We start from the raw sequence: 13,761 nt of genomic DNA, 5'->3' as shown, positions 1-13,761 counted from the left end.
GTTTGCAAAGGATTCTGGGTAACAGAACCTGGTCCGAGCCCCGCGAGTCACCCCTCCTTGGATTGCCCTAGGTCTCTAGTTTTCAGAAATGCACAGGTTTGGTAGGTTTCCCTAGGTGCCGGCTGAGCTAGAGGCCAAAATCTACAGGTAGGCACTTCTCAAAAAACACCTCTGTTTTCTTCCAAAAATTTTGATGTGTCCACGTTGCGCTTTGGGGCGTTTCCTGTCGCGGGCGCTAGGCCTACCCACACAAGTGAGGTATCATTTTTATCGGGAGACTTGGGGGAACGCCGGGTGGAAGGAAATTTGTGGCTCCTCTCAGATTCCAGAACTTTCTGTCACCGAAATCTGAGGAAAACTTGTTTTTTTAGCCACTTTTTGAGGTTTGCAAAGGATTCTGGGTAACAGAACCTGGTCCGAGCCCCGCGAGTCACCCCTCCTTGGATTGCCCTAGGTCTCTAGTTTTCAGAAATGCACAGGTTTGGTAGGTTTCCCTAGGTGCCGGCTGAGCTAGAGGCCAAAATCTACAGGTAGGCACTTCTCAAAAAACACCTCTGTTTTCTTCCAAAAATTTTGATGTGTCCACGTTGCGCTTTGGGGCGTTTCCTGTCGCGGGCGCTAGGCCTACCCACACAAGTGAGGTATCATTTTTATCGGGAGACTTGGGGGAACACCGGGTGGAAGGAAATTTGTGGCTCCTCTCAGATTCCAGAACTTTCTGTCACCGAAATGTGAGGAAAACTTGTTTTTTTTAGCCACTTTTTGAGGTTTGCAAAGGATTCTGGGTAACAGAACCTGGTCCGAGCCCCGCAAGTCACCCCTCCTTGGATTCCCCTAGGTCTCTAGTTTTCAGAAATGCACAGGTTTGGTAGGTTTCCCTATGTGCCGGCTGAGCTAGAGGCCAAAATCTACAGGTAGGCACTTTGGAAAAAACAGCTGTGTTTTCTATAAAAAAAATAGGATGTGTCCATGTTGTGTTTTGGGGCATTTCCTGTCGCGGGCACTAGGCCTACCCACACAAGTGAGGTATCATTTTTATCGGGAGACTTGGGGGAACACAGAATAGCAAAACAAGTGTTAATGCCCCTTATCTTTCTCTACATTTTTTCCTTCCAAATATAAGAGAGTGTGTAAAAAAGACGTCTATTTGAGAAATGCCCTGCAATTCACATGCTAGTATGGGCACCTCGGAATTCAGCGATGTGCAAATAACCACTGCTCCTCAAAACCTTATCTTGATCCCATTTTGGAAATGCAAAGGTTTTCTTGATACCTCTTTTTCACTCTTCATATTTCAGCAAATGAATTGCTGTATACCCAGTATAGAATGAAAACCAACTGCAGGGTGCAGCTTATTTATTGGCTCTGGGTACCTAGGGTTCTTGATGAACCTACAAGCCCTTTATATCCCCGCAACCAGAAGAGTCCAGCAGACAAAACAGTATATTGCTTTCAGAAATCTGACATCGCAGGAAAAAGTTACAGAGTAAAACATAAAGAAAAATGGCTGTTGTTTTCAGCTCAATTTCAATATTTTTTTATTTCAGCTGTTATTTTCTGTAGGAAAACCTTGTAGGATCTACACAAATGACCCCTTGCTGAATTCAGAATTTTGTCTAGTTTTCAGAAATGTTTAGCATTCCGGGATCCAGCATTGGTTTCACACCCATTCCTGTCACTAACTGGAAGGAGGCTGAAAGCACCAAATATAGTAGAAATGGGGTATGTCCCAGTAAAATGCCAAATTTGTGTTGAAAAATTCGGTTTTCTGATTCAAGTCTGCCCGTTCCTGAAAGGTGGGAAGATAGTGATTTCAGCACCAGAAACCCTTGGTTGATGGCATTTTCAGGGGAAAAACCACAAGCCTTCTTCGGCAGCCCTTTTTTCCCATTTTTTTGGAAAAAACAAAATTTTCACTGTATTTTGGCTATTTTCTTGGTCTCCTCCAGGGTAAACCACAAACTCTGGGTACCATTAGAATCCCTAGGATGTTGGAAAAAAAGGACGCAAATTTGGCGTGGTTAGCTTATGTGGACAAAAAGTTATGAAGCCCTAAGCGCGAACTACCCCAAATAGCCAAAAAAGGGCTCAGCACTGGGGGGGAAAAGGCCCAGCAGCTAAGGGGTTAAATACTGCATTGACCCTGCTAGGGAAGCCTGACACAAAGATCAGGGCTAGATGACGCACAATCATTTCTGAACCTGATACTGAGGATCACTGCATTATCTTTGCAGGCGAATTAAGAGGGTCTTGTTTTAATACATACACAAATCCCTTCATTTTAAATGTCCCTGCTGAGCTAGTTAGCTTGGGTACTCAAGAAACCTCCAAGAGTGCTAGGAGATTGGCATCACTGGCTTTTATGATGGTCAAACAAGGTATGGCTCTCCACTCCGGCGGGAACAGCACATTGAGTATGTAGGACGGGTTGCTTGACCTCACAAAGTGACATGAATTTGAGGAAGATTATCAAAAAACAGATCCCTCAATATCACGCCTTAGAGACATCTGAGCACCATTTGTGGCCTACCTATTTGACAAGGACTGCTGCTGCATTGCTGTGGTAAACAAGAAGCATATTAAAGATCGTTATGTTGGTTAATATCAAGCCATAAGGTGGTGAGCAGGATACAATGCTGAAGCTAGGGTGTTTTTTGCAATGTCAACGTAGATTAATATATTCTGAAATGCTAAATTAAGATAAAAAATGTGCTTTATCCATATGTGTACATCTGGAAACTGATTTAATATTACAACTTCACATACTGGGAAACCCCTAAACAGCCCCTACTATGTAAATCACGTGTACAAAACCAGATAATGGATAGTTCCACACTCTATTATGCCTTCTACTCAGTTGCCATCTGTCTCTCAATATTTAAAATTGTTTATTTAACACCTCAAATGGTCCTAAAATATGTTCCTTAAATGTTGAATCTTATAGCAATGTGGAGCCAGGCTTGTCAGAAAGTTAATGGTGTGTCAGGCAAAACAATTGCAGACTACTCTCAACTTTACAAATCCAACATGGAATCAGGGCAAAACATTTGCTGGGGATAAATAACATGGAACTTGGCTCCACCTACTGTAGTTGCAATGTTACCCGCACTGTAATAGTACAGGTTAGGTCTGCTTTAATAGCATATTATTCAGTGGTCTAACTTCTCTAGGGGAGGGTGGGCATTTGGGGGGCATTCTTGGCAGCTGGATCTGGAGGCCCTGAGTCTGCTATCTTTGTTTCATTGTTTTGCATTGTGAGCCAACAATGAAAGACAAAACTGTGACATTTGGTGTAAAAAGGAAAGAGAGAGAGAGAGAGAGGGGGGGGGGACATATAGTCTTCCCTGCTTGTCCAAACTGTATGATCCTAGGCACATATTTTATCTCACAGACCCTCCTTTTTCTTTGTTATTGCACATGTGAGCACTTGTAAATACTTGAGTTCAGGATGTGCACTGTACAAGAACCTCTCATGTCTGATTAAATGGAATATAATGGTTCTCCATCTATGCTAAAAATCTAGGCCTTATTTTGGGTTTACATGACTATTGACTTGCCTCTTAGTTCACTAGTGTCATTGTCTTTGGGGTGAGCCATGAATATTTCTAAAAACTATCACTTTTAATTAATGTCTGTCTATGCAGTGATATAATCTGATGTACTAAGGTGAAACACATCCTTATGTTCAAGAAGTTACCTTTTTTTGAATTGTGAAGAGATTGTATCATATTTTTACATTATGCTTGTTGCACTGTATACATGCCAAATGTATTCATGGCTCGGATCGTGCACAGACTCTTAGAGACAGGCCAGACTCATGGCTCAACTCTGGCTCGGCTTGCCCTATTGATTTGTCTGCACACCCTCCTCTATTTGTGACTTGGGCTTTGTACATCGGGGCATCAGTTACTTGATAAAATGATTGATAACAGGCAAGGACTAGAATCATGGAGTCCGGCCCATATGCACCAATTTCACATATATACCATCACAGCTTCTTGTAGCACATATGAAAATTTAAAATAAGTCATCCCAGGACAGGGACTCAAGAGTGCTGTGTTGTATGTGACTGTAGTCATGAGTTCCCAGGGGGAACTACCAAGCCTAGGAGGGACGGAAGGGGCATGGCTTCAGCAGTGCTGACACTCTTCAAATGCATTCTTCATTTGGTATGGGGGCTAGAGTGGGGTCTACAATGTCCATGTCAGTTTTTCTCACCATTCTCATTTCACTAAGAGGTTTTAACTTGTTAATTTTTGGATCGGGGTCCTAAGTATACAAACTGACGGATTTACCAAAAAAGTAGTAAATATGCACCCAGAGAAGTACTCCTTGAAAGGGTACACATTTACTACTTTATGGAATCTACAAACATTGGAAGCAATAGGCTTGGAAAGCTGTGCCACTCTCACATATCCAGGTATACTAGTGACAATCAAACACCGTAAAGGTGATGTGATGAATGCTTGCAAACAGTCTAACCAGTGATAATTGCTCAGGGTAGTCATCAAACCCATCTTCTTTAACCCACTGTACCACTCTAGACAAAGGCCCACCTCATGCAAATCAGTAATATCCTTTTCCTCTTGGAAACAGTCCATCCCGAAACTTGGTCATCTAACACCTCCATCCTGCAGTCCACTGCTTTTACAAGTTGGAAATTTGAGATTCACACCCCCAGAATTTCACTGACCACACTACAACCCTGATATTAACACATTTTGTAATGGCATGCAAAGCCCGACAAAGCAAGGGCCTGGGGCAAAAAACCTCTGCCTCCCCCCTGATGGCACTACATGAAACACACACAAAGCATTTTTTAAAAGTATGGACCATCTAACATTTGATTAGCAACAAATCAATATCTTAATCTACTGTCTAAAGAATTAAGTTATCCTTTGTCTGTGTTCCCACGTTTTAACCTGAATGTCAGTGTGCATGCAAATGACATTGATTTGAGTGGTTCTTATAGGCAAGACCACCACATTTATGAGTTTCTGCGACTGCAGGGCTTTCCACCTAATTATCAGTATTAGCCACATAAGCCACCATTTGTTGTATAATATGCAGATTTCAACAAAACAGTGTTTCTGCCTCAAGCAGATCAAACGTTACTAAACAAAAAGTATCCCATGTAATGCTGCATGGTTGCACATACTTTTCAAAGCTAAACTGTTCACCTTTCCTTTGCTGATTCTAGTGTTACGCTAGTAGCAACGAGAATAATCTTTTGCTTAGACATACTTATTCTGTGTAAATGACAAAATAGCAAAATAATACTGTCACTGAACGTTCCACATTATTCAGCATAATTTGCCTTTCCTTGGCACAATTTAGTCAAATCAACTGCATAATCTGGCTCTTCATTGGTGCATAATTCCAGTGGGCATGCTATGAGGCCCTAAAATTGTAGAAACACATAAAATACTAATTTTCTTTCTTCATGGCAACTGATGTGCGCATAGTTCGTATAGTCAAATGGTGCATGGTGTTTAATCAAAAAAAAAAACGTGGCATCACGTCTGGCAGGTACGCATACTCAGGACAAAGCTAGGGAAATTTCCTCCCAACATTTACGGCAGCTTTTTTTTATTCTCCGTAAGATCCCAGGAGATGTTACAGAACAGAAATATCTAAAAGTCATAGATTCCCTAGATTACTCCAAGTCATAAAATGTACACCTGCAGAGGGCATTAATGTGCATGTGACCGTTTTTGACAAAACCACACTTACCCTCATGGCACAATGCGTGTTTCCTTCCATTTCTACCATGATAACGCACCTACTTTTGTTTTGTCAATAAATTTGCATGCATTTCGAGGATAGGAATCTACTTGCAAGAATTAAGTAAATACAGAAACCTATGAATTTATGGGTGTTTATCTACATCTGGAGGTAGAATCATACAGTAGCACGCACAAACAAACGTGGAATTTTCGCATTTGGGAGTGGAAAATAACGCAACTCCGATTTAGAGGTTATATCTTTCACCTTTAAAAAACACTTACCTGTATAGTAGTACCCCAAATATGCATAGGTATCTGCATTAACTTCACCTTCCTGTTTCCAAGTTTTGAAAGAATCCAGTCGAACAGCTTGATCCTCAAAAATGTTAGGAATTGAGCACTCTGTACATACAAAAACAGCGAATAATCTATGTAAATATGAATGTTAAAGGCTGCTATACTAATACACTTCTTCAAGTGCCATCTTTTCAAAACACGTGGAAGGGGAGTGACTTTATGGGGACCCATGAAGATCCACTTCATACCATCTGAAACCTCAGTTATGTTCGATCCGCGTAGGTGCCAGTGCTTAATTTGTATAGAAAGAAATACAAGTGTTCACAGTTTTCCATAGGAGTCTGTTAGGGTGCTGCTAAATGCCATGGTTACCCACTGTTGATTGCACCTCATACTTTTCTTCCACCACCATACACTTCCTGTCTCTTTAGCTCATTCTTTGTCACGGTTTCCCATCTTCATCTTCCTCCTTCCTTCCCCATCTGCTCCCTTTCTCTCTTTTCCTCTAAGTCAAAGTCTGGTGATGGAAAAAAGCCCCCATCCCTGAACCTTCACCTTCAACCACTGCCAAAAATTAAGCACTGACAGAAGCAAAGAAAAAGCAGCCCTCTGTGGGAACATGCCCTATATTTATAAGATACTAGCAGCAAAAGAGCTGGTGAAAGCTGAATGGTTGCTGGGATCGAGGTAATGGCAGCATTAAATGGGCGACAGTCGAATGATGGCTTTTGTTTTTTTCAGAGGTTTTTTTCAGTGAATTGCTGCTGGGAACAATAAAACACTGAGGACCCTCTTGGGGTTACAGATTGTGTTCTGTGGGATCCAGGGATATGACACATGGTGTATCACCTGGAAAAATGTCAGGTTTAAAGACTGTCAAGAACTAGCACTAGCTGAAACCTGAAGTAGGTGCCAACTAGGTGTTGGAGATATTTTTGATTAATAGCTAATGTGTGCTTAACATCATGAACATATTGAACTTAAAGCTATTTCACTGAACTCTATAGAACTATACTTTTTGGGAATGGCCAAGCCCTAGAGCTGACTTCATTTTATATTTCTGTGTGTCCATGTTTTTTCTTTTACCTCTCAATACGTGTAACAAAATGCACTATTGAAATAGTGCCTTGACACGCTGTTCTCAAAGAACTATGGAGGATAATTTCCTTCCAAATGTAACTGTTCTTTGTGCTGAATAACATATGCTTATTGTTACCCAACTGAATGGCTACTCATTTTATCAACCTGGGAATGATTAAAGACTGATTCGATCTGCCATGCACTGAACCTGTGACCATGAGGTCAAAAGAAGATTCCTGAAGTGGATGTATATGTCCACTGAGCCACCAGACCTACCACAATAATGCTTTTCTATTAACCAAAGTGGCAGTTGTGAGATGAGTCAGGATTGGTTCACACAAAAGGTGTGGTTCTCTATGCGGCTTGGCCTTCCTTTTGACTGCAATGCGGCCATGGCTTCAGATCACGCCTAACATCAAAGAAACTGTGCAGCAGCAAGAGCTAATGTCACACACCATCCAACTCATAGGACCTACCGCATTAGTAAGGCACACTAGGCATAAGGCCAAGTTCCCCAATACAAAAGCTTTCTACATTTATCTTCTGATCTCTGATTTGACCGTCAAGAAGGCCCTGAAGCCCGTGACCCAAACCTCTAGCTTTCAATTTTTCAGAAACCTTCTTAGCTTCATAAAAGTAATCTGCTCTTCTGGTATAATGGACTATTGAGAAGATCATTAAAACGTGCCTGTACAATAACAGAGACGCACTATGAAAACAAGACCTACATTTTCTAGACTAGTCTGTGTGTCTACCTTTGGTACCTCGTCCAACAAGGTAAAAAAAAATCATACACAAACACATGGAATTTACTTAATGATGATCTCATTTTACGTGACAAACCAGTGTTTCAGTGGCGTAACAAAAAGCCCCACAGCCCCCGTCGTGTTGGGGGCCCTTGAACCCAAGGGCACCCCTCAGCAAAACTCGTAGGTAGTAGCCCAGGGGGGAGGGGGCCCCCTCTATATACTTTGCAGGGGGGCCACTCAGGTTTCGTTATGCCACTGCAATGTTTGCATTCAAAAGAAGTACCGATATAAAGGACAGATTAGTAATGGCAAACATTGAACCTACAAAATGCACTATACAACACTGTTTGAATCTCCCCCCGATTGTTGGTCATTTTTTCGGTGTTGGAACTGTATGGCATGTGACACCGTGAAGTTGTAAAAACATTTACTCTGAATGGACTTAATTTCACTTCTAAGACCTTCTCAAATTGCACCACCACCAATGTCATTTATTGAAGTCAGTGCCCATGTGGGTTACCCTATTTTGAGGAAACAACACAACCAACACAAAAAATAATTGTACAACGTCAGTTGTAAATTAGGTGCAGAACCAAACATGCCCCGCTAGTAGAACATTTTGTTAAATTAAAAAATACAGCCAAAGGCCCCAAGAGCCGAGCACCGACTGCAGATTTCTTACACGTCATGGACCTGTCCCAGTATTAGTCACTTTTGGTGCGAGGCGCTGGATTGATTATCAGTCATTGTGGGGTGGTCTCTCATTCCTGATCCACTTACAGCGCTCGTCGGATATACTGGTGAATTGCCAAAGTCCATTAGGCGCCTCACAGCGATATCGCTCCTGTTGGCAAGGTGGGAGATAGTGCTCCGCTGGGGATCTAAGATTGCGCCTACCGCTGCCTCATGGTTGGCCGGTCTCACATACTGTGACACCAATAGTGAGCTGTACGCCTCGCTCCAGCCAGTTTCGTGTATGCCTAGAGATATCTGGCAACCACTGAGGGATTATTTAAATACAATTGCTGCTTCCTCGCTAGCCTCGCAAACTTCAACTGGTGCAAGCTCATGCTGATACCCACTTTATCCATGTTATTATCTACGTGTTGTTTCTTTTGGGCATTGTATGGCCCACTGCCCAAACAAGGCTTATAGTTATCACTACCATTGTATATGTCTTGCAATGATGGTCTGTTGATCACATGTGATGTTGTTCTAGCGGATTGTACTGCACTGCACTGTGTTTGTTCTATGTTATGACTGAAAATGATAAACAAAATTAAAAAAAAAAAAGCCAAAGACATGGTCTGGTGGGTGACTGAAGTGATCAATCCTAATGTTAGAACCAACAACACTAACAACCTATTAACAATGCATGAAAACAAGTGGATGTGGAAAGTTGATTGTGTTAAGAAGCATGGTTTGAACATTGCCGTGGAATGGTCCACGTTGGCAGCTCTTTGAAAGCGTCTTGAAAGGCTAGAGTTACATATTATAACCCCCCACCCTTTTGTTAGTGCCATATCACAGGATAAAACATTTATGTAACTTATGGTGATTTCAGTGTTTTCTGTTGATTTAACTGGCATAAGGATTCCTTGTCCACAACCAATTTTGATACTGTATGGGATTAAAAAGAAGTTTTTTAATGTGTTTTTAATGTGAATATTCCAGAAGCCATGCCCCAAAGATTTTGTCAAGGGGTTCTGAAACGTCAAATTAGACAAACATAGGGAGTCACGGTTGTTATGAGGACTTCTGAGGTAGCTGAAGTGGCACTTTTATAGTTTACTGTGTTCAAATGAATTTCCATAAGTATGGGATGTAACAGTTGGTCAAGCATGGTTGATTCCAGACAAATAGACTGTCTAGCAGTACTGTATGGTTCCCCTAGCAGTCTGGAAATAATTAATTTTGCTGACTACGGCCACTGTGTTTCAAATTTGTGATGATAGCTAGAAAATAATGTCTTGATTGAGATGTCACGAATATCTGGACATGTCTTGGTGTGGCCTTATTCCTCCGTACTGTTTCCAACATGGCTCCTTAATGTGTGTGCAATAATATTTGTCCCGAGTGATTTTCGTTTACGTTCTAATTTGCACATTGTAATGTTGACTTCTATAAATTATGATCATGATTGACCGGGTGTAATACAATTAGAATCACTAGTGAGTTTCTATTTTTCATTTTCTCTCCTTAATTTTTTTATGATGGCAGCCTTTCCAAATGTCATGCATCTCGCGTTATGGTAACTCATTTTCGGTCATTTTCCCACATTACCACAATGTCTGAGATTGTCAGGCAAGTCCCTAAGGGCAAGATGTAGGTAAGTACAAATTTACGACTTGCAATTTGCGAGTCATACCGACTCGCAAATTGCAACTCGCAAAAGTGCATGCAGAAAGGTGTCTCAGACACCTCCTGCGAATCGCTATGGGGTCGCAAAGACCCACCTCATGAATATTAATGAGGTGGGTCGCATTTTGCGACCCCATAGCGAGTCCATGCACTCACAGGGATGGTGGCTTGCTGGAGACAGCAGACCTCCATGTCTGTGACTGCTTTTTTAATAAAGCAGTTTTTTTTCTTTTTGCAGCCTGTTTTCCTTAAAGAAAAACGAGTTGCAAAAAAAAAAACTTCCGAAACCATTTGGTTTCGGTTTTTTCAGGGTAGGTAGTGGTCCATAGGACCACTGCCTGCTCTGATTTTTTTTTTTATCGTCATTCACAAAGGGGAAGGGGTCCCATGGGGACCCCTTCCCTTTTGCGAATGAGTTACCACCCACTTCAAGTGGGTGGTAACTGCGAGTTGGTTTGCGACCACATTCGCGGTCACAAAGCAACTCAGCATGGCGATGCGGTCGCAAATAGGAAGGGAACACCCCTTCCTATTTGCGAGTCGCAGCCTCAAATTTTGAGTCAGTACCGACTCGCAATTTGAGGTTGTGCATCGCGTTAGGCCTTTTGCACGTCACAAACTGCGTTTTTCGCAGTTTGCGACGTGCAAAAGTCTTTCTACATCTGGCCCTTAGTGCGGTAAAATCTTGTTCCAGTTTCTCACTTTGCTAGGTAAGCTCTGAGTAGTGTTTATCACAGGCCACAAGGTGGCGCTAGTATACAACGGGAGGTTTAGGATTCTCAACATAGTACAATATTTATATGGTTCCCTCGTCTTCATCGCTTGATTTTGCTTGCAAGAAAGTCTCACTCATAATCGTTGAAATCTCACTCATAATTACACTGAAATTATGAAAATGTCACATATTGCAATCTGAAACCTTGGCAGCTATGCATTAGAGCGGAACTCATGCTAGCATTCAGGCTATAGAGTGACTGATATAATCTCGTACAGACCGGGTGATTAATCAAAGGAATTGATTCCATAGCAGTTTTACAAATTTACAGCCCAATGGGGGGTTGGGTGGAGCGAGGGCTTACCCGGTCTCCCCCCCCCTCCGGGCTTATCGGGTGCAGATGGTGCAATCCTCCACGCAGGAGTTTAGAATTGGTGTAGGTGGTTTTGAGGTGGGACTTGTTTCGGGTTATATATAATTAGGGCGGGGTTTGGGGTGGCCTCTTTTGCCCGTGTCACACCTCAAGAGTCAGGGCGTGGCCGTTTTTCAGCTGTAGGTAGGCCTTTTTAGGATTTTCGGTTTCATTTGCGAGTTTCGGTTTCGCTGGAAAGTTTCAGTTAAGTTACTTTTCAGTTGATAATGGCTCATAGCAATGAGGTTGTGGAAGCTTTAAAAGTATTAATGGAGGAGGGTAGGGATGATTTGTTGCAGGCAGGGGTTCTGAAACAAGCTTGGGTTGGTCTTAAAAGGCCTAGAAGAGCCTCTGCTGAGGGTGTGGTGGCGGTAGTTATGGCATGCGCTCCACCTGTTCATGGCAGTAAAAAAATATGTAAAAAAGTATCACAGGGCGGCGGGCACGTGGCTCAGCTGATAATCTGGGCGCTCACGGTGAGGGGCATAATGTTCAAAAGGTGTTTGTTGTGGAGTCCGGTCCGCGAGGTAGGCGTTTATTAGAACACCATTCAGGGATGTCAGAGAGGCAGTGTATGGGAGGTAGAGGGAGAGGCCCTCATGGGAGGACTGCGTTGCGCAGAGTGAGATACTTGGGGGCTCACTTTGTGGAGGCACATGTGCAGTATGAATTAGGCATTGAAATCGACGAAGGCTTTGGTCTCGAGTCAGGTCAGGTGCAAGGCCTGCCTGACCCAGTAGAGGAAAGGCACTGGCGCGCAGCAGCAAAGATGGCCGCCCACATGAAATTAAATGAGTTGCATGTAATATCAGACTCAGAGATGGATACTGAATTGATTAATGAGGATGTTCACGCCGATGTTGCAGTTTTGGGGTAGGAGCAGCATTTTGTTAGGGCTGTACACACGAGGAGCCACAATTACTGCATAGGTTGGTAGCCCTGTTATAAATAAAGTGCAAAGATGGCATGTTAGGGAGAGTGGGATGGTACCTATGGATTTGGCATTGAGGCCTGAGTCTGGGAGTAATCAGTTAGTAGGAGGTGAAGAAAATGTTTCTGATGTTCGGAAAGTGCGGGTTGAGTAGGGCAGTTTGCATGGGAAAGGTTGGCTTTTTGAGACACAGTACATGGCGGCTGATGTATTTGGAAAGGGGTGTGACAACGCCTCAGGTCTTCATGGCTCTGGGGACATGGCCGGTCAGATTGCAGCAAGGAAGAGGCGAGCAACTTTGGTAGCACCGGTGAGGGTTCGGGCACCTTCAGGACATCGGTCAGAAGAGAGGGTTGTACCCACAGTGGGAAAGCTAACTTCGAGGGAGTGGCATGTTGAATCCGCAGATTCGGGACACACGCGTGACATGGAGATGCCGTCAACCAGCCGGAGCGCTGATTTAAGGGATGTTCAATTTGCTATACCTAACGAAACTCTAGATTATGATGATGATGAGGAGATAGAGGAAGGAGAAATTTGTGGTGAGGAAGGTGTGTTAGATGTGGGGGGCACAACAGTTGAAGGGTATAAATTATAACAAGGACAGGAGCATTGGTGTCTTACACGGTTTGTCATCCCAGACCGTCCAGCGCGATCGGATGTGTGAAAAGAATAGGCAGGTTTCTGCATTTGGATCTTTCAAGAAAGGTGAGAACAAAGAGATTTCTTTAACTAGGTTGGGTAGTGATACTACAAAGGGGATTCGATTGGCATCAGTAGCTGTGAGGAACAGTCCAATTGCAGTAACATCAAAAGGTGTGGGTAATTTTGGGGAAAAGGGCGATGGTAATGGAGCAAGGTCTCAGGGCAACAACATTGACATTGTCACTGCAGATGTGAGCGTGGATGGCAAAGAGGTGGTTATTGGAGTGGAATCTTCTTCAGTGGAGCAAGGAAAGGTGTGGCAGATGGGGGAAGCGTGAAGAATAAGAAGTTACCGTACATGGGGGCGTTGATGCCTTTGGGGGCGCATCTCACCCAGTTTATGAAGGAGACGATATGTACAGGTGAGTTTGTCAAAGTTTTTAAGCTATTACATAGAGAGGTTCAAGCAAAAGAAGGGTCTACAGAGGAGGAATGGGAGCTATCAAGGAGGCCAAGAATTCCCACCACAATTGAGAATTGGGCATCTACATTCTTAATTTTCACTAGTGTTTACTGCGAGAAGCATCAGGAGCGATGTGTTTCTCTTTTTAAATACATGGCTGTTGTGCGGCGTGCTCAAATGGATTATGGTGGTTTGGGTGGTTTAGATACGATGAGGAATTTAGAGCACGGATGGCATTATTTCTGGTAAAAGAGTGGGGTGATATTGAGGATGAGCTTTGCATGCAATGGTTGCGTACTTCCAAAACGGCTCTGGCTCTACACATGGAGAGTGGGCTCCCTGTCCCTTACAAGCCCTTTCAAAGACGTCCCTCCCAGGAGGG

General features: G+C 43.0%; 1 protein-coding gene across 1 annotated transcript in view; it reads right to left on the bottom strand.

Moving 5' to 3' along the window:
* The window catches only part of LOC138284946 (baculoviral IAP repeat-containing protein 1-like), a 579,119-nt gene that overhangs the window by 401,744 nt on the left and 163,614 nt on the right, over nt 1–13,761 (bottom strand). The window contains exon 6 of the mRNA XM_069224297.1: nt 6,009–6,128. Coding sequence (XP_069080398.1) covers nt 6,009–6,128 — 120 coding nt within the window. The remainder of the gene's footprint in view (nt 1–6,008; nt 6,129–13,761) is intronic.

This window comes from Pleurodeles waltl, chromosome 1_1, assembly GCF_031143425.1.
Source record: "Pleurodeles waltl isolate 20211129_DDA chromosome 1_1, aPleWal1.hap1.20221129, whole genome shotgun sequence".
Classification (NCBI taxonomy): domain Eukaryota; kingdom Metazoa; phylum Chordata; class Amphibia; order Caudata; family Salamandridae; genus Pleurodeles; species Pleurodeles waltl.
Note: the sequence above shows the minus strand (reverse complement) of the source record. Positions and strands in the feature narration are given on the sequence as shown.